The 23,126-nt window shown below is 39.3% G+C and overlaps 1 protein-coding gene across 3 annotated transcripts; it reads left to right on the forward strand.

The window, feature by feature from the left end:
• Window positions 1-3,328: 3,328 nt before the first annotated feature.
• Window positions 3,329-19,887, forward strand: EDN3 (endothelin 3). 3 transcript variants are annotated; one of them, XM_075517286.1, is made up of 7 exons: window positions 3,329-3,421; window positions 3,623-3,878; window positions 4,311-4,548; window positions 5,462-5,584; window positions 17,419-17,583; window positions 18,107-18,211; window positions 19,196-19,887. In XM_075517286.1, the coding sequence occupies exons 2-6, from the start codon at window positions 3,827-3,829 to the stop codon at window positions 18,177-18,179; spliced, it is 651 nt and encodes a 216-aa protein (XP_075373401.1). In that variant the 5' UTR covers window positions 3,329-3,421; window positions 3,623-3,826; the 3' UTR covers window positions 18,180-18,211; window positions 19,196-19,887. The 3 variants fall into 3 exon arrangements, with proteins under 3 accessions (XP_075373401.1, XP_075373400.1, XP_075373402.1); XM_075517285.1 differs by lacking the exon at window positions 3,329-3,421 and having other exon boundaries at window positions 3,553-3,878; XM_075517287.1 differs by lacking the exons at window positions 3,329-3,421; window positions 5,462-5,584 and having other exon boundaries at window positions 3,553-3,878.
• The last annotated feature ends 3,239 nt before the right edge of the window (window positions 19,888-23,126 follow it).

Below are 23,126 nucleotides of genomic sequence, written 5' to 3' on the forward strand. Positions count from 1 at the left end.
TTTTAAGTGGTTTCTCTCAGTAACCAACCTTATTTAAACACATCTGGAACTTCTTTATAACTCATAACTATTTTGTGTAGTCACCTGTATAATGAAGGTTAAATGCTGTGGAATTACTGCTAGGGTCTCTGATTGCTTCACAATCACATGAATGTATTTATAAAGTAGGGATACAAGGGGCAGAGAAGTACTAAACAAAACCAAGATTATGTTCCTAATTGAAATGGCAGTCCAGGGTCTTCAAATATAAAATCTGGAATCTGAGCTTACTTTTCTTAACATCATCTATTTCAGCTGCTTCACATTCCAGGACTCCTTCAGCCTTGACCTCATCTCTAAGATATATTCTCCCTTCAGTCAATTAGAAGTTCTCAAATATACAATATTTACACCTGGCAACAAGGGTAGATCTCCTGATTGTCTTCCTTAAGCTGCTTGGGTGGCCCTAAGAATGAGGAAGTGCCCTAGCACAGGGGAATTCCCGTTGTGCCTGGAGAGTATAGCTGGCTTCTATAGCACTGCTGTGCTGTTCCTGCACAAGGGCAGGAAGGAGTATGGTGGAGGTGGGAAGATTAGAAGGTATAAAGAGAAGGATTAACTCCACACATTTTGTCCAGGGCTCTCAAGATTTTTGCAAAGTACCCATCCACCCTAAAGATCTTGGAATTAAAATAGAAAAAGGAACCTACAAAGTTAAAACAATTTTCAAGGAAAAGCTGTAAAATAGTATGAATTGGATCTCTGGCTTCCGATCTACGCCAGCTACCTCAATAGCTGCTACTCTTTTTTTTTAACCAAATGAAAATATAATCCTTAAATAGATTTACAAAACCATTTTGCATCGCATGTTAGCATCACTGACGCTGATATCCAGACATCACTTATTACTACCCCAATTCAAAACGGACCCCGGATTTTTACAATTTATTTGTTGTTCTTTGCTTAACCAGCATTCTTGTTTTGTGACTGCTATATTTATTAAACAAAAAGGTCTCAAGTCATCGGGTAATGTGTGACACAAATAACTTGAGAATCAATGTAAATGAGAATCAGGCCCACAATGTCCAGAAGTATTAATTCCTTTGATGAGAGTCTCTTTCTTCCTGTAGAGTCTATGTCTTATCTTCTTTTAAAGCTTACATGAGGTCATTTGACCAAAACCTTGCCCTTCTTAATTTCTGGACCCTGATAGCTAATTTCAGAATATATTTTATTACTTCTTTTGTTTACACAGCACTCGGTATCAGTACTGATATGGCCTCCCCTGGCTTTTCAGAGATTAAACAGCACACGGAAGAAAAAGTAGAGCAATGTAGAAGAGGCCTTCAAAATATCATTTTAAAAAACAGAACAATATTTTTTAGGAAAACGTGGTTAAATCAATTCACAACACAACACATGACCTTTTTTTGCCTCAACAAACCTATATATATGATACAGTTACATATTATTAATTTTAAACTTTTTGTTACTATGATAGTTTTACATCATTATTAACAACAACAAAAAAATGTTGCAATGAAGAAAATTAAATCCATAAATCAGAATTTGGACTCATGTCATTGTTACTTATCACACCAGCAACATATAACCAGTACTTCCTACTCACTGCAGTGAAGAGTTCTGTTAAACAGTAACTGCACAATAAATCTCTATTTTTTTTCCTTTTTCAGATAAGTTAAAATGCAATCATAAGCATTTATCAAAATCAATCCTGTGTCCAACAGTATCAGAGTACAATATCTAGAACTTCCTGATTTGAAGCAATTAATTTTTCTACTTATGTAAGAAATGGAAATAACTTCAAAAACATTCTTTTTTCAGAGATGTTTTGTCACAGTATTTTTCAAAATAGCAGCAGCTCTACAACTGTGAAGCCTAACTGTAACTCTGCTGATGCTTGGAGAGCATGACTTGAATACACGCAAACCCACAATCCAGCCAAGCAAACTATATAAACATTCAGGTCACCACAGTTACTCATCCTTAAAGGTAAGTAAGCACTTACTTTCCTAGATCAAGCATAGACTTCAATATAGCGCTAAGTTCAGTAATTTACATGGGATCTATTTTTCCCCCGCTGCATTAGGCATGAGAACATTAGCGACTGCAGTGAAACTATTTAAGATTAGCAGAACGAAAATCAACAAGGTACTTTCACAGTTCTGTTTCAGTGCTTGAATGTCAATACCTGAGCAAGCTACTTGCAGCTACGGCCTCAAGAACTGCACTCACTGCAGCGGGTACAAACCTTAGAAATTTACTGAAATCTTGGCTTTTCTAACCAGGTTTTGGAGATAGGGCATGATTAATGCTTCTGACATTTCAGTTCGATATTGCAAAGTCTTGTCATTTGCACAAACTGTGCGAAACAAAAGCGATTTAAGTTTCCACAGAGAGCCGTGGTCTCAGCAAAACTTGAGAAAAGGGAACTTTCTAGCTATTACCCTGTCTTTGATGACCATCGTGCTTTTGTTATTAGTTGGGAATACAGTCAACTAAGTTCTCCCACAAAACTCTCCATCTTTAGAAGGCGACAGAAGGCAAGGTTTGACAAACTGACAAAACATGACATCTTAATGAGATTTTTTGGTAAGTGTTGTTACTGAACAGTCCACACCAGAAGCTGGAATCAGGGGCAGGGCTGGAGAAGAATGCGATGTGGTAGAGAACGGTGTTCCTCCTTCGGATCACATAATCTGAGTGATCCTGCCACTAGTCCTCTACTCACAAAACAGATTTTAGTGAATATGTCAAATTGGCATGATACATAAAAGCAATTTCGGCTGCAGCTCTTTCTGTTGTACTGAAACTTTCTTAAATAAAACATTGTGTTTTGATTTAAAAAATCCACAATTAAATTTGCTGCCCTTTCTCCACGTGCTATCTACGACTTGTTTCCTATTACAGGATATATTACACACACTACTGTAAGAAAAGATATAGCCAATTCCCTTAACCCTTACCTATTATTGCTTAATAGCTGGTATTATGACAGCAAATGAGGCCACACGCAGGAGTGTTTTTCTAGGCACAAGTGTCAGGTATTTCACACAATGTGAAATCCTCTTTTACCTTAAATTTTGCACTCTAGGTAGGTTTGTCCGCAAAGAGGTGTTCATAATTAACTGGGGAAAAAGAAAGTATTAATAAATTGGTGACTTAATTTCACCTGGAAAATAACTGGCAGAGTCCTGGGAAAAAAAGCCCCAGACAATTCCCAAATCCGTAGCCCAGATGTGAGTCAAAACTTCGCGCTTGTGTCGCACAAGCACTCCCCTGTCCTCCTGGAATTACGCACCGAACCACAGGATCAGACCGTTTGGAGGTGATGGGCTAAGCTCAGCGCTAGCAGCCACAGAAGGGCCGTGCCCCCGCGCTGAGGAGCTGCTGCTTCCCCCCTGCCCTTCACCTGCGCGGGGTGGGAAGCGGGGGGCGGCCCGGGGCGGGGAGCGCGGGCCGTGGGAGGGGGAGGCAGGCAGCTGGGCGCGGGTGGGAGGTGTCTGCAGCTGGAAAACAGCAGCTCCGGTTTCTGATGGGATTTGGGGGTGGGGTGGGAGGTGTGTGTGGGAAAAGCCAAGCGATGGATCTTCCCTGCTTTTGACAACAGTCTCGCCTTCAGGACTAAATCTGCGCTGGAGGGAAATAACTGCAAGGGAGAACCACTAATCACACCTCCGTGCGGGAGCTGACTCCGGGGAACAGGCTGTGCCGCCAGCCCAGGACATTCCCTGCCTCCAACCTGAAGTGATTCCTCCTGGAAGGGGTCAGCCGCCCCTGCGGTTCACCTTTGCCTGCAGTTAAACAAGCGTGCGATCTGGGTTTCATGGAGCTGGGTTTATTGTTCCTCTTTGGACTTACAATTACATCGACTGCAGGTAACACGAATTTATTTCTTTCTTTGCCACTTCCACGCATGCACACAAAGAAAGGCTGGGGTGTTTTTTTCTTTTGTCTTCTTCTTCCAAAAGGCTGTAAGCAACAGCCCACCCCGATGCGCGGTAAATAACTAGACGCCAAAGACATCATTTGGCCTTACGTAGGTTTAAAACAAAAGCACTCGCTAGCGATGCACCCCAAGCCTGCGGGGGCTACCGGTGCAGCCCACCACGCTGCAGTAAATGTAAACATAACGGTGCTTTAACAGCCCTGAAACTTTCCAGGGGCTGGCGAGGGTTCGGCTCCCGCTACAGACGGGGCTGGAAGGCCCCGGGGGCGGGGGCGCTCTCCGGGCGGGGGGTCCGCGGGGGCAGGGGCGCCGGGCTGGCGCAGGGGGAGCTGAGAGCTGCTCTTGCCTTCCCGCCGTGCAGGGTCCGCGCTGCCCCGGCCTCGCTCCCTGCCGCTGCCGGCCGGCGGCGAGCCGCGCTCGGCGGCGCTGGGGCAGAAGGAGCGGGAGGAGAGCGAAGCGGCGCTGCCGGCCGGCGGCAGGGCCAAGGTGGACGGCGGGGCGCTGCGGCGCCGAGCCCGGCGCTGCACTTGCTACACTTACAAGGACAAGGAGTGCGTCTACTACTGCCACCTCGACATCATCTGGATCAACACCCCCGAGTGAGTGCGGGCGGGTGGGCGGGCGGGCGGCGGGACGCGAAATGGCGGGCCGGGCCGCGAAGCCCGCGACCCTCGTGGGCAGGGGGAGGCGAGGGGCCGCCCGGCGCGGGTCGCCGGGAAGGCTGTGTGGCGGCCCGGCCTCTGCCGCGGGGCGCTAGCGGGCGGGGGTTCCCGGCCCGCCCCCGGGGGAGAGCCCGGGCGGGGGCGTCGCGGGCCCCGCTGGAGGCGGAGCCGTCCCCCGGCGGGGTCAGGGGGGGACGAGCGGAGGCCGCCGTGCTCCGCAGGTAGCCCGGGCTCCGCCGCGGGGGCGGAGCGCTGCCGGGGCAGGCTCTGCTGCGGGGCCTGCCGAGCCCCGGGGAGCGGAGCGAGCCCGGCGGTGTGGCGGGCCGCGCCGCTCCCTCGCCGCCTTGACACCTGCCGGGCTCCGCCGGGCGGCCCGGACGGAGGGGCGCGGGGGTGCCGATGAGCCAAGAGAGCCTGGGGCAAATGCCTGCGGCCCCAGCCGCCTCAGCGCGGTAAATTCCCGCCACCCACACGCAGGCACGCACAGGGGCATGGCCGTACGTGCGTACCCTGCGGTAAGCGGCTTGCGTGTCCCGTGCGTGGCCTGAGCGAAACTGTGTACGGGGAAAAAAGTAGTTAGTTTGTAGGAGAAATCCGTTTCTAATAAACCCCTTGCTGGGAAAGGAAGAACAGTGTGTGCGTGCAACTACTGTTTTTGATAAAAATTCATGCGGAAAAATACTCGGACATTAAAATAGTAATTTGTGAAAACCTCAATATATCAGATTTAAGATGTTACAAAAGAACCTCTGTTACAATTATGTTTTATGGGAATGGCGAATCTAAGTTTTTGTTTCAACTTGTAATAAAAAAAATTTTTGAAACCGTAACATTTCCCACGAATTGGAAGTTCCAAGCCTCACGCAGGTCAGTGGGGGTGGAGCACGTGTGCAGGCAAGCAGGGTCTGCTACTAACAGGACTTCATGAGAAGAAATTGTCCAGGAAGAGTGACACTTTGCCTACATCCGAAAGGTTAGAGGCCTCCTTTTCCTAGACCATTGTGTATATCCTGTCGCTCCAAGTAACTAAAACAGCCTTAAGGATTTGTAAAAGATTTTCATAGGCTAATAGGTTTCAGTCCTGTAGCAACCACAGCGATCAGTTCATTAAAAAAATAATCAGGAGATCAGATAAATCTAAAAGCAGATTTTTTTTCAGAATCTTCTTCCAAGAATTAAAGATCTTGGGACTGTACAGTTTGGGGACATTTGTACTAACTCGGATTTGCCTTTGAATCAATTGCAAAGCTTTTAATCAGATTAAAATAACAAAAGGAATAGAAAAATAGAAAGTAGCTGTAAAATAGGTTAAGTCAAATGGGGTTTAGGGCACTTAATTTGTAAATTCACGTGTGTGTCCTGGCTAGAGGCCATGTCTGATGACAAGTCTTTTGAACTTCTACCAACTGTAAGTATCATGTATTCGCACAAGTCATTCAATTCTTTGTGTTCCATACCTGCACTAATACACCCCAGGATTACGTAGAATTATTTTAGCCAAATATTTATAACTCAGTATATTTAAGTCAGAGCTTACCAGTGAAAACAGGGGAAGGACATTCCTTTTCCTCTACACACTGAATAAATAGAATTCTGCTAATTTTAAACACCACCCCCCCCCTTTTTTTTTAGGATATCCTGAGAATTTTTTCCTACCTGAAACTTTTGTGCAAACATCACCAAAGAAAGAACAAAAAATAGAGAATAAAGATATATGATATTTGCGTGATACCTGTAGTATTAGCAATGAAGTATGTATAATAATACAAGTATTAAACAGTTAGGGCTGTAAGTCTCTGCTTTCTTAACTGAAGTCAGTTATACATAAAATAATAGCAAATCTCTTAGATATGTAAAGTCTACCCCCACTGCCCAGTGTATAGGTTAGCCTGTGACGATTCAACATGAGTTCTAGGAGATTCTGATTCTTATCACACATAATTTTTATGCCATTTGAGTGGACATTTCTATGCAAGCTACAGAATGAATATATTAAATTTCAGTATTCAATCTGAATATTAAATATTCACATAGAATGATACATTTTAGCTACTGTGCTCCAAAGACATGAACCTGTATAACCTAATAATGCTGTTGGAACTAGGTGAATCAGGATGCTGCGGGCCCTCTGGGGTTGATAAATAGTGAGTGGATAATGGTGGAAAGTAGGGGAATTAGTCCAGTAGGAACTGAATTTTCTGGAATCTGTAAGTGCTCATTAGAATTGGAGAAAGGGGGTCCTCTCAAAGTTGGCTGGCTGTGGTGCCTAGAGAGTGGTGCACTTTGGCTGGAAGAGCCCGGTGTCTGATCTGGGCTGCCTTGCTGTCCTGCTCCTCTGGCTGTTTCTTGAGACTTGCCTGGTCTGAGCCAGCAAGGTGAGCAATGAAAGGAAAAGCTCTGTTTACAGGTGTGGTGGGTATACAAATCTGCCTCTAAGCTGAAAGAGCGCAGTCTCGATTTTCAAAAATTGTAGGATTCTTCTTCAGAATGCTTCTATATATAAGGGCAGAGGTAGTCACTGAAATAAGTATGTGTGGAGATATTAGACATTTGGGACCATGTTCAGTGCAACAGAAGCAGGATTAAGATTTTGTGTCACATGTCTGAATGAACAGGCACTAATTCTGGCCTGGTGTCCTACCTGGAACAATGTCTCAGTAAGTCAAAAGGCACTTCTGGACATAAATGAGAGAAATCAGGACTGCTTGTGCAATTTAATATCCCAAGAAAGTTATACTACTTCTTTTAAATGGAAGTAACCACTGGATCTGTACAGCCTGGCTGTTTGTAAACAGGGCTTTTATGTTGCTGCTGCACGCATGTTGTTCAAAGTTTTTATATTTACAAAAAATTTGGCTTAAATGCAACTTTGAGGACCATACACACAATGGGAGTCCAGAAAGATGGTGTTAAAGATAGGAGAAGTTTTCCTGACGTCTGTTGATTCTGATCTTTTTCCTGCTTATTTACTCATCGCATCTTTTTTGGTTTTATTTCCTACATCAAACACTACAATTGCTCTTTATTATTTTTTTTTTCTTATTTCCCCTGACTTACATCCTTCACTTCATCATTTGCTATTCCCATCACAAATTCCTTAATATTTTCTGTTTCCAGGTTACTCTCTCCTCCATACTTCAAAGTCAAACTTTACTTCCTCCTCTGGTTTCTTCCCCCTGCTTTTCCCAACAGAAGATGCTGTTAAGCATTGTTGTAATATATACAAAACAAATCTTGGCTATGGCCTCTCCTCCGCTTCTGGAAAAGTGGTTAAAGTTTTTATTGAAATTGTTGGAGGCAGAGTGATGATAGAGGATCTATTCCTATCCTTGCTGAGAAAACACTTGGATCAGCTGGGTGACAGCTGTAGAAAAGCACAAAATTGCCGAACGTGCAGCCTCTGACTGTCTGCAGCTATTGCTAGTTACATGATAACTGTCTCTGCACACGTTTGAGTATTGCTTTATACTTGTCCATGAACCACTGCTGTTAGTCCAGACCACTAAGCACACCAGTGTTATTTTGACATAGTGAGTCTTTTATGGTGGGAACAGTGAGAGCCTTAAGGGGAAGAGATGATGACCTAGAGCAAGTCAGGTAAGTCAGAACAGAATAATGCAATTATGTGGTGTAGACAAAGGTTGCATAACAAAGATAATTAAAAGCTGGTAAATTGTTCTCACTGATAAGGTTGATTACTCAGGAATTAGTTTGCAATATATTTTTTTTGTCAAGTCATTAATTATGCTTTTCGTGATCTATAGCTACAGATACATTTTAAAGAAGAAAGAATGAATTGTCTTTTAAACAGTACCCGCTGAAGTAATACAGCCACAACTTGATGCTTAATTCTGTAAGTTAAAGAAGAAAATATAGGCAAGACTACTTTTAGATCTGCACTTCTTCAAAGGGGTCCTGTATTTCAGTATGAACTGAGCTTGTGCATCCGACAGCAAAATGCAGTTCAATTAATGACAGTAATGTTGCTGTGTGAAGCTTTAGAGATGCTCAGAATGATTAGTAAAAGATTAAAAGGTGACAACTATAAGAAAGTGATGCTATCATGAGGACACAATATCAGATACTCAAGTGGTCTTTAATTCTGAAATAAAAGTATAACGAGAATTTATAGCAATAACCCAGGCACTTTCAAAGGAGAATTAGCATAGATCCACAATGGTAAAGTTATTTCCTCACTCAAACTGAGCACCAGAAATAATAATTTCTTGAAGTGTCTAAATCAAAGCAAAAGTTTTTTTTTTTCTAGATGATATGTCTTATTTCAGTATTAGCTATTATGCTCAAAAGAGGAGTAACTAAAAGAATTTCTGTGACCATGTTATAAAGACCAGCTTACAGGATGATCCACCAATTACATGAATTTCTGAATTAGTAGAATTGGATGGACAAAGTGAAAGGAAGAATTTGATCTAAGATCTTTGTGTTTGTGGCTCTGATCCTCTCTACTTGCACAAGTTCTGTGTCCTCAGTGGAAGGACAAGGGCATGCACTGACTTGTAGTCTGTTGCTTTGCTCTGTGGGATATATTGGTAGAGGATATGGTGAGTGTTTCACAGTGTGTGGTTACATGATGACACTGCAAGGATGCGGTGTTTTGTCACTTTAATAAAAAAGAAGTTTGTTTCTGTAACATATGCAAGTCAGATATTCCTAAGTGGCCATAGAAATTTAGCACTAGGTTGACTCCAGAGAGTTCCCCTGTAGAAATCCATTTTCCTGACCTAATGTGACCACCTGTTGGGGTGAGAAAGGCTTTTCATACACTTTCATGTTTTTTGGTCTTTCCTGAAAGTGCTGACAAATGGGTCTGTTAGGGGTCCAGGACTTGTTGGAAGCTAAACAGACAACAGCAGCTGATTCCACATACAATCACTTCTCTAACAGTTAATGTTCAGTTAATGATCTCTGCTCACTACTGGCTTACGTCACCATCAGAAAGTCAATTTAGAATGGAAACAGTTTGTACCTTATCATCGCTTCACTCATAGTTTTGCTCGTATATAGAGAGGAAGTGATGCCTTGGGATGTTGTTACAAAAGAAAAAGACTTAAGACAGCCAATTGGATACTCTTGTTTAACTGTATGCTCTGCTGGCTAACTTTTCCTTCATAACATCTTTTTGTTACCTGCATCTCATTGATGATTGAATTTTTTTGAACAGAAGCCCACATAACGTAATTTAAAGTGCTTTTCATCCTTATGGATATTAAGTGGTATTATAAAGTATTACAGTTACCCCATTTTTTGAGAATTATTTTCATCATTAGTTAAGTATAGATGATGTCCCGTGTATTACTGGAAATAAAAGTACACAGCTAAAGATCTCTTGTTCGGCAAAACAATTAAGCATGTGCTTATAATCTTAATAGATCAGACTGAAAATACCTGGTAGCCAAAGGCATGATGATAAAACATTGGCTGCAAGCCAGGCAGTTCAACTACGGAAGCTGATCTGTCGGTTAAACAGTGCGCATGGTTAACCATCAGAACCAAGTGCCAAAAGTGAAGTGATGAATAGTCTGTTGAGTTGATTTTCTTTTTCTGAATGAAGTTTGCCCTGCATTTTGCAGACTTTACTATCCACGTGTTCACTGAAATCTATTTGTCTTACATGTGTGGATGCTACCAAGATTAGACTATGTGTATGCACTGTATGTCTTAATGCAGCCTGACTGTTGAAGGATAAAAAGAATCATCTTAACAAGCTAGTAACAATTGAAATAACTAAAACCATGGAATCTACGGTCATACTCGCTGGTCAAAAAAAGTAGTATAAAGCAGATAATCTTACTTATCTCCATCAATTCCTTTTAACTTTTTCCTTTTTTTTTTTTAGTTACAAATTTTACGGAAATTTAAATGACATTGTAAATATCTCTAATCCTAAAAATTGGAGGATCTTTGGTGTTAAAAAGCTGCACAAATCTTCACATCAAATGGAGAGTATTTCAAATAGATTTACTGAACATAGTAACAGGCTTCTGCTGTTATTATGTTTTACCACGGACAAACTGATTTGATTTTTAGGCCTGTTATTCAAACATAGTTATTCTTCTTGCACATTTAAATTGTGTACTGACTTCACACTTTCAGTGTCTTACTGTCTGAAACGTGCACAGCTTGCATGCTCTCCACAGTCTAAAAGTAGAATACATCCTCTTAGTCTTCCTGTAAAGCTTATTTACAGTACTCACAGTATTGATGTTTTAACAGCAGTATTCTCAGAAAGACTTGAAATAATTTGGCTCTGCAGACTGAAATCCCATGTCACTGCAGGAGCTGGCCCTGGAAAGATGGGGTCAGGGATGAGACACACTAGTAGCTAGTGCCTTGAAATTTCACTACTGCTGCTCACGTTGGTCTAATTCTAAGAATAAACAGTCTCGAGGGCTGTCAAACCACAGTCACTTTCATCAGTCTTAAATTGTAACACCATGTGTTTATTTTCCCCCAGGTTTTTGTTTTATTTGTTTTTAAACCAGCAGTGGATTTTGAACTATACACACTGTGGGAAGCGGTAGAAAGACGCATTAGAGTGTGTGTTCTTTGTGTGCACCAGTATGGTGGCTTCAGACGCTAGCAATAAGTACTCTGAATTTTAGTTTGAAAAAGCTACAATTTGACACTTAATTTGATTCCTTTCATCCATATTTTCCAGCTGCTCTGCCTTTTGGAATTTACCTCAGTATATTTGCGTTAGAACCAGCCCACTTACTAATAATACTCCCTGCCAGTCAGAAGAAGAAAAAGGAATTATGGGAGTTTGAGCCTCACAGACAGAAAATGCTGCACAGGATTTTATATTTCTTTATTTAAACTAACAATCATATACCTTGGCACAAAACTGGGAGCAGATTAGGATTGGTATGAGGTACTGAAGGACATGAGCAGTGTTGTTTTGAGAGGTATTTCTGTGAAACAAGGGCTCAGTTTATTAGGTCAGGTGAGCTCTACACAGCCTCTCTGGGTATTTGGGGTGTTAATGGAAAAATACCCCCCCCTCCGCTTGCTTCATATTGCTTACCTTAAGAAGTGTACCCCAGCTTTTCACTCAACAACTCAGATATTTTTCCGATCATATTGGAAACAGAAAACATGTAATGTCTTTTTGACAGCTACAGGAAGAGGATGACTAGTGATGAAAAGCCGTCAGATTCTCTCACAGTACTTAACTTGGGTACCATGAAGTCCCAGTAGGGGAGAAATCAAAGAACTCATGTGGTCAGTGAAACTGCATGATGAAGCAGATGTGTGCAATCCTTAGCTTATTATCTAAGTCAGCTACAACTAATTAACTATAACTAATTGGGGTTCCTCACAAATTAGCAAGTATTACTTAAAGAATAAGACTGGGGGGTGGGGGGGAGAAGTGAAGGTTAAACCAGATCTAGCAAGATCATGGAGGTACCTCTTTTTGAATAACAGTAGCCTGTTAGGTATCTAGGAACACTGACTACTACTAAATTGAGGATGTGGAAAATAAAGGTGTGGCTATAAAGTATAACAGTTTGTTTCCTCTGAAAATAATTTTAACTGCAAAAAGCTACTCAGAAAAAGTACAGCTTCTGTGAAGGGAGCATGTGGTTAGGATGACAGAACACCAACAAGTCAGGCACTTCTTTGAAGAAGGTGTTTTACTTCTTAAATGATGAGGATGAGAAGGAAGGGATAATATGGGAGGTACACCTTTTGTGAACTATTCTGTTAAAAAATACGCCTGTTACAGAAAGAGTTGGAGCCAACTTTCAGAGCAGCCAATGATCTCTTCATCTACAGAGCTACACAGTATTACTGCAGTAGCTTTATATGAAAGTATGCACAGAAATATCTGTTATTTCCCCCAAGCATCTTTCCTTCTGGAGACATTTTGTTTCACTTGGAGGATGTTAAATTTTGCTTCCTTTCCGTGTTCTTTGTTCTCAGTGGTCCTTACAGGGATCTCATACAGTTTAAGATTGTCTGAAAACACTGGAGACTGCTGGGAGCCTTGCTGGCCTGGATGCATGCCAGAAAATACATTGCTGAATACTGAAATCACAGCATCTAAGATGATTGCTGCAACCCCCTCATCCCTTTGTTTTGGCTGAAACTCTCAAGTGCCCTGGAGGTATCTACTGTGTTTAAGTGGCTGGGAAAGTAGAAAATAATAGCAGCTCATAGGTCAGTTATAACGTAGCATGAGAAACTCAGCCACATGTTATAAAAATTAAAATAAACCAATTGGATTTGTCTGCCTGAATTCTGAACATTCACTATAGTATAAATGAGGAACAGCAGGACTTAGGCAAATCATACTATCCAGTTAGACTCGAAGGTAGTAGTCATTCAGTGGGCAGGTTTTTTCTGTGGGAAAGTTTCACTGATATCACTGGTTCAGAATGGCTGTTTCATGATTACTCGGTACTTCATGTCTTTTTTCAACAAAAAAATGCCTCTCTCTGTTAATTTAATGGCAAAAACTTGCTTCAAGAGTTAGCTGACTTTTAGGGGGAGAGCTTTTATGAATGTAATTTTGTGGACACAAAGTACATAAATAATCTAGGCTATTTCAGCATCTGAGTATCCAATCTGTAGATCTACACTTTTTTTCTTTTAAAATTCTGGGAGAAACACTGGCTGACCTAAAGATTGCTGTGTGTTCCTTCCATTGCAGAAATCAAAAGTATGTTTCAAGTGACAAGAGCACACTGTGCTTTGATTAGCTTTGTGCTGCTCTGTATTATACATGGAATTATCTTCAGGTAACAGATCTGTTGCACTGACTAATCATAATTTCGTCATAGGGAATAATTCCAGGTACTGGAGAGTTGTGTTAGCACCTCCTTTTTTTGCATACAGAAAAAGAACAAATAACTTATACTGAAGAAGAAACTATTTCCTTAAACTCAGATCTTCTGTAATTTAGAAAGTGCTTTAAAACTGAGCATGCAGACTTTTAGGCACCCACTCCCTGGCTGCAGTAATCATACTGGTAACTGAACTCTACAAAAGAGCGTCACTTTCACACAAATCTCTGGTTTGTATGTTGCCACACAGATAGTAGTTCAAAGTCATACCTTGGAAAGGCTGATCCAGAATTGCATAGGTTTGCTTTTTCTCCACTTGTAGAGGAGAAAGGCATAAAGGACACGCAGTACACATTAGCTCTGAAATATGTGGAAACCCATTTCACTGATTCAGGAGAATTTTGTTCTCCTAAAGGAAGAAACGATGCATACGGAGTTAAAGGTCAGAAATTCAAAATTTCTTGTGAAATATAAATGTTAAGAAATTTTAAAAATCTGTGGATTTTGCATAGAAATTTCCAAAAAGTCTGTAAATTACTCTTAGCCAGGACTTTGGCCAGGGGCCTGGTCATAAAGGTAAGGAACATGGTGTAAGGGAACTGGTTGTTCAGGATCCCTGGAAGCCTAGCAGATGACTAGCCAACAAATCTGCCTCTGCCTAGTTCAGCTGTTCCTCATCTTCACTGGGAATACACAAACTGCTCTGTGTATACTAAAGTCATCAAGCTTTGACTAAAGAAAACAGATGCCTCACCTGAAATGGAAAGCAAAGAGACTTCTTAGCAACACAAATGCTTGGTGACAGTTACATGTTGACAATAATTTCCATTCAGCATGTAGAAATTGTGATTCTACTTACTTCATTTTGAACCTGAGCATTGCAGCACCATTAAAAAATAATAATAATAAAAAGCAGCATTTGTTAATCACGTGTAACAATCTACGATTAAGCATGCTGCTAGGCAGGTGCTTCTGATACTTGTTCAACTGAATCTCTTTGGCATCTCCTCTCACTTCTGAAGTGCTGAGAAAGGCATGAACTAACTTGAAATACTGACATTTTCAGCTGCTGGAATGATAACCATACACACACTAACATTTGCATAAATGTTGTGATTTATAAGTTGCATCAGAGTAACTGACAGGCAAGAAAACATCTGCTATATTTTTTAGCTCTTTCTGAATACTGTTGGAAAGACTATGGATTGCTATTGAAGTTTATCTGTTTTGGGTTTGAATTTTTGGATTAGAAATCAAAACCAGGCATATTGGGACAATTATATTTCCATCTCTGATTAGCACGTTTGCACATTAGTTTACGTAAAACCTTTTGCTTCTAGTTACAGTTCTTACACTTGAAAATGTCATTGCATTGGCATGTGTTTCTGAACCACTGAGAACGAAGTGGTCTTGAATTCATTTTCCAAGCTATGAAGCATACTCTTACAAGCATTATAAGTTTCATAGAAAGAACATAAGGCACTTCATTAGAAAGATCAGAAGCACTATCTAAAATATCAGTCTCCTCCTTTGCTTAGGGCTATGATTCATGGTTCTTGTCACTTGTAATTATACTATATTCTCTACCCCTGCCTGTTTGCTGGAATTTACTATCTCTTAGGAAAGACAGCAGACTGGTAATGAGCCCATTTCAATCTCTGTATGTATATACTGATGTATTAAGAAAAAAAAAAATTGAAGTTGGTGACAATTCTGATTGGTCCATTAATTTGCAAACTGTGGCAACTAAGGAATAAAACACATTCCCTCCTTCCTTTCTGGCTATTCAGGCAGAATCTCTGACACATGGCAAACCACAAGGCAAACTGCAGCTCAGTCCCACAGCGATTCCAATTTAGAGAATTAGAGTAAGATAAAACAGTCCTGTATTTTGGAAAAGTGGAATTTTTACCAAGGAACCACTTTAAATAATGAGAATAACAAACGACAGTATTTTATGCCTTGTTAGCACAATGTGGGATGACATCTGCAAAAGCTGTGCAAAGCTTCTTTGTCCCCTGGCAAGCTATCCACCATGAAATAGGGATTTCATGTTTAGCTATACCAAGCAAAATTAATCTTTTCATTTCAGCCTAAATCTGAGCAGGAAGTTGAATAACAGAATTTTACCAGACAGTTTTCATGGAGGGTTCGTCACTTGTAAAAATACAGGAACTTCCTCCCATTCCTGTCTCTAAATACCAGCCATTACTTCGTAAAAAAACATGAACGTATCAAAAAGCATGACCACACAGCAATTATTTATGTCAGAAGTTACTTGCATTAGCTATTTATTATTCATTATTCTAAAGCAGATGGCAGTATAGAATTATTTATACTCTTTCATTACAAAATGGGACTCACCCCTAATCCTGAAGACAGCAAAAAGCTTTTTAAATGACTGAGAAGGGAGTCCAAAGTCAAGTCCTAAAGTCTTTTAAGACTAGTATGCATATTCTTGGTCTCTCCCAGTGTCTAGGCATAGCCATAGAATGAACTAGTGAAAATATGCAACAGTTTCTGCATATAGGTGAGGCAGACCACCATCTGCTGGAGAAAGATCATCTCAGGGTCTCCGACACAGAAATACTGCTTCTGATTTTCTATCTTTCAGTATAATTTTATGATAAAGCTATATATAATAGGTGTGCTCTGGTTCAGGCTGTGAAAGGTGAGATGCACTGTTAGAAGCTCATATGTACTATAAGTGCAGAGGTTTGAATAAATGATTTGCATCAACTGTACTGATGCTACATCACAAATTATTGCAGAGATGAGGAAAATAATGTTTCTGAACCTTTCAGCCCACCATGAGTGTGGTAAAATGGAAAATTTGCAGCTTTCCAATTAATAGCCTAATAATGTTTTTATGAAAGCAAATGAAAGAAGTACAACTATGTGAAGTTAGTGGTTCCAGACTGATTATTCAGGCTTTGTTCTGTAACCTTTCTGTAACTCTTCTAAGATCTATTCTTACTTCCTCTCCCCTGCCTTTTTTTTTTCCTCCTCTCCTCCTTTCTTGCTTTTGAACATGAGATTCTTTTCAGATTTTTAGAGTTTGTGGATTTGTGGGTTGCTTAGCTTACCCCTCAACAACACAGGAACTTTTATGGGTCTCCAGAAGTTCCGTGTGGTGTACACCTGCTATCGATTGAGATTCTTTAACAATTTGTAGGAAAATAACTTATGGCATCAGTCTAAACTACCTAATGCCTTTTGGGGATGTTAGCAGGCACGGATGAAGCATGTTCTTTTCTGATAATAATATTAACTATAGCCCCTTAAAGAACAAAGCATGCCAGACTGCAGGGAAATAAATAGAACTACCTCTTAGTATTTCTTGGTGTGCTGCGGTACAGAATATGATCTCTCGTAGAAAACTACTAGTAGATACATATGAGGAATATTATCTAGCTGTTTCTCACATTTATAACTCCATGGGTCATGTTCCAAACATGATGCAGTAAACGAGTCATGCTGACAGTTTTTCCTATTTCTCAATGATAAGATTAATGGCAAATCAGGCTCTGAATCACGAAGATGACAAGACCAACATGATGTTACTTACCTGTTGGAAATCAGCACAGCTCCTTTGTCACTTCATATCAGCTATGGCACTGAACATTACAAATTTTGTGCATTTGTGGGAGGTAACCAACACAATCAAGGAATAAGCAGTAAAATAAGCAATAACCTGGGGATGTATTTGTATCAGCTGTTAGGGTCAAATCAAAATCTTTTTAGATAGCCAGTGTAGCTGCCAATTAATTCTGCCAGTTAAGCTGATTGTCTGCGACTTTATAACTTTGTGAAAACCTGAGTTTTTTGAGCAGAAGTTGTGATCTGTTATAGGGAGAACTTCTAACATAAGCATAGGTTTGATTTTTGTGCCGCTATTTATTGCTTTGCATCAAAAGATCTATTTTCTAAAACAGAAAAAATATGGAGTATCATTTTAATTGGCTCCTAAAATATACAATATTTGTGATTCTCACAACAGGAGGACTGTGCCATATGGGCTATCTAACTACAGAGGCAGTTTTAGAGGTAAAAGGTCTACAGGCCAGATTCAAAGTACTTTCCAGTCTTCATTTCGGTGTTCTTGTTTGGATGCTCGTGACAAACAGTGTATGCAGTTTTGCAGAAGAATGCAAGACAGAAGAAGGTGAGTATGTTTTCTTAATATTGCAAACTGTCTACATGATTTGACTATTTCATGGAGATAAATTAATCAAGTTGCATGTATCAAATGAAACCAATTAGCAAATACACTGATTTTAAATAAAATTCTCATTTCCAGTTGTGGTGGGTTAACCCTAGCCAGCAGCCAAGCACTTACACAGCTGCTTGTTCACTTCCCCCTTAAGTGGGACAGGGAAGAACAAAAGCGAGAAAACTCATGTATCACAATCAAGAGAGTTTAATAGGTGGAAGAAAGAGGCCGGACCGAGCCAGTCCCAGTACAGCACTGCTTTGAATTTTCTTTTTGCTGTTTCTTTTTATGATGTGGTATTTTTGAAACAGCAGATCTCCTGTCCAGTTAGGGGCATGCTTAATATTGCACTATTTTAGAATGTTTTAGGTTTTATCTAGTCTAATGAAGAGCATGACATTGTCATTTTATGAATGGCTCTGAAGGATAGTTGATGAGAACACAGTGACAAACTTAGAAAATCTCTCTTCCCCAGAAATCATGGATCAATGAAAAAGACAGAGGAGAAAGACCAATGCAGGGAAGAGGAACACACTTTAATTCAGTAGCACAGAGAGTTCGGAGGATTCTGAACAGTCAGGTATGCTACAGATGTTTAATGTTGAAAAGAAATATTAATTTTCCATAACTTTTGTTTGTTTTTGCAGAACTCTAAATTCTTTCAACTGAATATTATCACTTCTTGATAAATAAGAGTAGAATTTGGCCCGAGTTGTTTGTTTGGTTTTTTTAAATTTATTTTTTAAAATAACCTTTAGTATACACAGAACTACGACAACCTTCCTCCTGCTGATATAGTTCCTTCAAAAGTTGGATTCTTTGGCTATAAGCCAATACATATTTTGGCAACAGTCCACCCTTTTTTCTTTTATTTTTTTAGGGCAAGGGCTGTTCCTGTCTATCATCTTTTTGCTCATTTAGCACTGCAACAACTTAAGCTCCATGTCCCAATGCAGTGCTTCAGTAAAAAACTTAAATTGTCAAGGTAAAGAAACAGAACAAACTTTGTGGAAAAAGTATTTTAAGGGAAAAATAAATCTACTTTAGATGTCAGATATAAAGAGGTTACTGTGACCTAGTAGCCAGTTTCAAAAAGTTCTAGTTCCAAATCTACCCTTAATACTATTGCTACATATGAAATGCAAAATGATGTCAGGATAAGCAAATACTTGTAGTTCTGGGTAAAATGAAGCAGCCATTAAAACTAGAAAAGTGGGTTTTTTTTTTTTTTTTTTTTTTTTTTAAAAGTCACACTATTACCCCAAATTTTTTGCTATGAAGGGAAGCACTTGGATTAGAAGTCCCCAAGCTGTGATTGCTATGATTATTTGATCAGAGCTAATTAGACAACTGGGTAGCATTCACTCTGTGTACACATAATCAAGGAGATGAACCATAGTTCTATCACGTAATAGGTACTTAGTTCTGAATAATTAAGCAGTTTGGGTTTTTTGTTTGTTGTTGGTTTTTGTTGGTGTTTTTTGTTTTTTTTTTTTTTTTAAAGCTTTAACTTTTATTTGCTGAAGCTCAGAAGCAAGAACTTAAACTGCAACTCTCCCTTTAGATGGACAAACTTGATGCTTCAGTCTGATGCCAGTGGAGAATTCAGCAGTATGCAACACTTTCATTTCAACAATGCCACTTTGAGGGCATGTGAACCTGTATGAAGAAGCTTTCTCCCATGCTCCCCTCGCGAGAGTCTCAGTAAAGGATAATCTTTATCATGTAACCTGGCAGGGAATGTATCACCATTGAAGAAAAATTCAAAGGCAGATCCAAACTTCAGCAAAACAAAGTTTCAGGAAACGTTTTTCTATGTGAGTCAAAGAAGTAAAACAGAAACATACTGTTCCACTTACTGCTTGCTATATGTCTGAAGAATCCATCCACAGCTTTATGCAGGCAACTGTAATTGGAGAATGTGATGAGTTAGAGAGAGATTGCCTATACATGAGTTCTCATTAAGAATAAACAGATACAAAATATTTCTCTTGTTAATGTATGCAAGCCTGAATCATCATATTGTAACTTTGTGGCAGATGTTTAAATGACAATATCTATGCAGAATAAATATGAATGGCTAATATAAATATTATTGTAAACTATAGCAAGTTAAGAGTATACACTGAATATTCAATAGATTACCTAATTTAGGCACAAATTATTCCTGCACTTCAAAGTTCCATTCAAAAACATTTCCAATGATTATTTAAGGATGCACTGTAGTTGATGAACAGAACTCCAATTATTCATCCCCCAAAATTTCCTAAAGACGAAAGGGTAGGACTGTGGAACTTCAAATGAAACTTCGTACAATCAGAATAATTTACTGTACTAGACCATTTGCTAGTCTAAGCCCCTACATACGCTATCATCCACAGTACATACATTCATCTTTGCTAGTACTATAAATCACATTTTTATCTCTTCATTGAAACTTCATCTCTGAATAACTTGGAAATTTGGCAATAAGGATTATATCCAACCCTGGACACTGAAAAATGTAAATTATTTCTTCAGCAATGATGGACTTTGTTTTGATAGGAGGATGCAAGAGTAAGCTAGGAAAAAAAGAGTAACTTTTGCAAATCCTGTTCTATATTATTTAAAAAGAAAGAGAGGAAATCCCTTACTTGTGACATTACAGATATTTTTTTGGTTTGACTGACCTTCATGCAGACTTTCCCCAGGGCACATAGGTTAAACTGTAACCTGATGATATTAAATTATATTTTATCAGAAGAAAGATGGAGACCAAAAGAAAAATGAAAAGAAATTAACAGTAAAAATGGTTATATAGGCTTAAAATGGTGGTAACAGACTTTGTTGAAACAAGAAAGGGAGGTTTTTGCCAAAATATATATGATATATTTTATATATTTGTGGATATATTTCATAAATAAATTATTATAGTTATAAAATTAAGTATATCTTTCAGTTATTGCATTTGTATTAGTTTCTTACTTGCTGTACAAATGATTTTGTACATTTATAGAAAATAGGTTATTTATTGTATAAAAACACTTTACATTCTATTTTCCCATAATTTTTAAAAGACACTGTATAGTTTTGGGGTTTGTAAAAAATAATCAAACTTCGTTATCAAGAATGCTTAATGTTCATTTATAACCACCAACTGGAATTCCTCCCCCCCCGCCCCTCCCAAATGCAGACACCCAGGTCATACAAAAGCTTGCCTTCTTCAAGAGATTGATAGTTCTCCTAACAGTTTGAGAATTGAGTATGAAAACATAACAAAAAATTCTTTGATAATAATGACACATAAAAAGTTACATTTCGATTTTGTATCCCTTTTGCTATAAATGTAATCCTCATCTGGCCTAATTTGTATCCTGGGTCAAACGAGGAGGCAATGGCCATTTGGATGGTGAGTTCTTTTTACAAACAGTGTTCACTGACTTCAGCTTCAGTCATTACATATTTTTTCTTTCCTGGAATTGCAGACACATCCCAGTGCTAACAAGGCTGTCAATGCCTCCTCGACTGATACAATTCAGCTTTTAGATGAACTGCGCAGTCTATGTTTGGATTTCTACTGTCTTCCCCCACATTAATTCACTTTAAATGTTGCATTTGAAGATGGATTCACACCTTCCCCAGTCCCACATGCCTTCACTCTATTTTAAATGTTCACAGAAAAAAAAAAATCAAATTGGGTTCTTTCTTTGGCATGCAAGTAGATTTAGCCCATAAGATGTGGGCTACAGGTTGTTATTGTTGTGCTTTTTCCTCAAGAAAGAAAAATCCAACTTTTTTCCTATGTGAATTCCACTTTCAAGTAGTTTGGTTTTGGGACTCTACACAGCAGCTGAAAACATTGTGCCAACGTACCGCTAACAGTTAATGTAAAAATCAGTCCGTCATGATTACAGCAAAAGAAAGAAAATGAGAAATAACTGTTATATCAAACCCAGAAGAGGGGAAAATCTAAAAAGTTTACTGTAGATATCTCCAAATAAATCTATAAACCACAGCATATATATGAAAATTATGTGTGTACTGGGTTCTGGAGTCGAACTACCATTATTCTGTCTGGGAATAGTTAACGGCCACAAGATTGTTTTTGCCTAATTTCATATGTTTATAGAAAACGCCACCACTAATATTCCTCAGCTCTTAGGGACTCAGTTTACCTATTTTTAACTAGAAGGTTTTATGCTAATTTGAAATCCTATTCTTTAAAAGTTAAACACAATATTAATTTCATGTACAACTAATGAATGTTTCTAACTAAGAAACAACTCTTAAAATGTGATAAATCACAAAATGATTATTTGCAGAAGTTAGAAATAAACATTTTTTCAGCATGTAACATTAGCATAGTTAGCTGTACTGCAGAATTATTCTTAGTCTGGGATATTATTTTGAGGACACTTGTGTTTACTTTTGTAAAAACAAATTAGTTCTGGTTCTTACTCTATTCCATGTAAAACCATTTATACATAAATCTGCTCTAATTCTGTCGGAGTTGCATAGCTCTCATTCTAGTTCCCATTAATAAAAGTTTAGTTTTCAGTTGTTAATAGCAACAAGGACAGTAAATGATCAAAAGTCTAGAAAACAATGTAGAAGGGAGGTTTGGAAGAATTTCTGTTTTTTAGCCTACAAAGGAGAAGGAAGAGAGGAGATGTGAATGCAGTCGTCAAATGCAAAGGGCTGTGATGGAGAGGAAAGCAGTATTTTGTCCCCCGTGTTCCCAGAAGGAAGTACAAGAAGTAGGGGCTTACATGACAACAAAGCCATTCAGGTAAACATATCGGAAAGAATGGTTAAGTGCCATGAAGACAATGGTCTCCATCACCTCCTCCACCTCTTACTCCTTGGCTGTGCCTTGTGAAAGGCATAGGCTTTGATGTCAGAGTCTAAGAGGGCAGTCAAAGCTGTGAGTGTGAACGGGGACACCTATGTCTTCCTACAGAGTTAGGTGACTATTCCCTGAGCAGAGCTCATGTCTCGTTTCCTGGACATTAGAATAAATGGCTCCTTGCTTGCTGTGCTAGCTTTTGGGGATACCATTCTTTTGCTTCTAATTCTTCCCATATATTATAAAATGCTTGTAAAACCTGGGAGTCAAGTTCTTCTGTAGATCCTTCTCCTGTTATCTCAATATAGGGATGACAAAATAAGGCACGTAGGAGGAAAAGAAAGTGATTTTTATTTGACCTCATTAGGAAAGATGTTTCATTTTTATAAAGAAATCTACACGAATTAAAATAGACCCTTGATTTATTCATTTAATTATCCTCACCCTTACTAAGGGTTTTTTGTAACGCGCTGAAGTCTACCAGATACATGAGTGGGAGAGGTGATACATTTTTAGGGTTATTTTGTCATACAGGCAGAAGTAATTTTCTCTTGGCTAAACTGTGATGACTTAAGTCATACCTCACCTGCTTTAAAATGGTATTTACTGTATCCTCCAACTATTTCTTAAATACAGAACTGATTTTTTTTTCCCCTGCATAATAAAACAT

This window comes from Mycteria americana, chromosome 14, assembly GCF_035582795.1.
Source record: "Mycteria americana isolate JAX WOST 10 ecotype Jacksonville Zoo and Gardens chromosome 14, USCA_MyAme_1.0, whole genome shotgun sequence".
In the NCBI taxonomy this organism is placed as follows: domain Eukaryota; kingdom Metazoa; phylum Chordata; class Aves; order Ciconiiformes; family Ciconiidae; genus Mycteria; species Mycteria americana.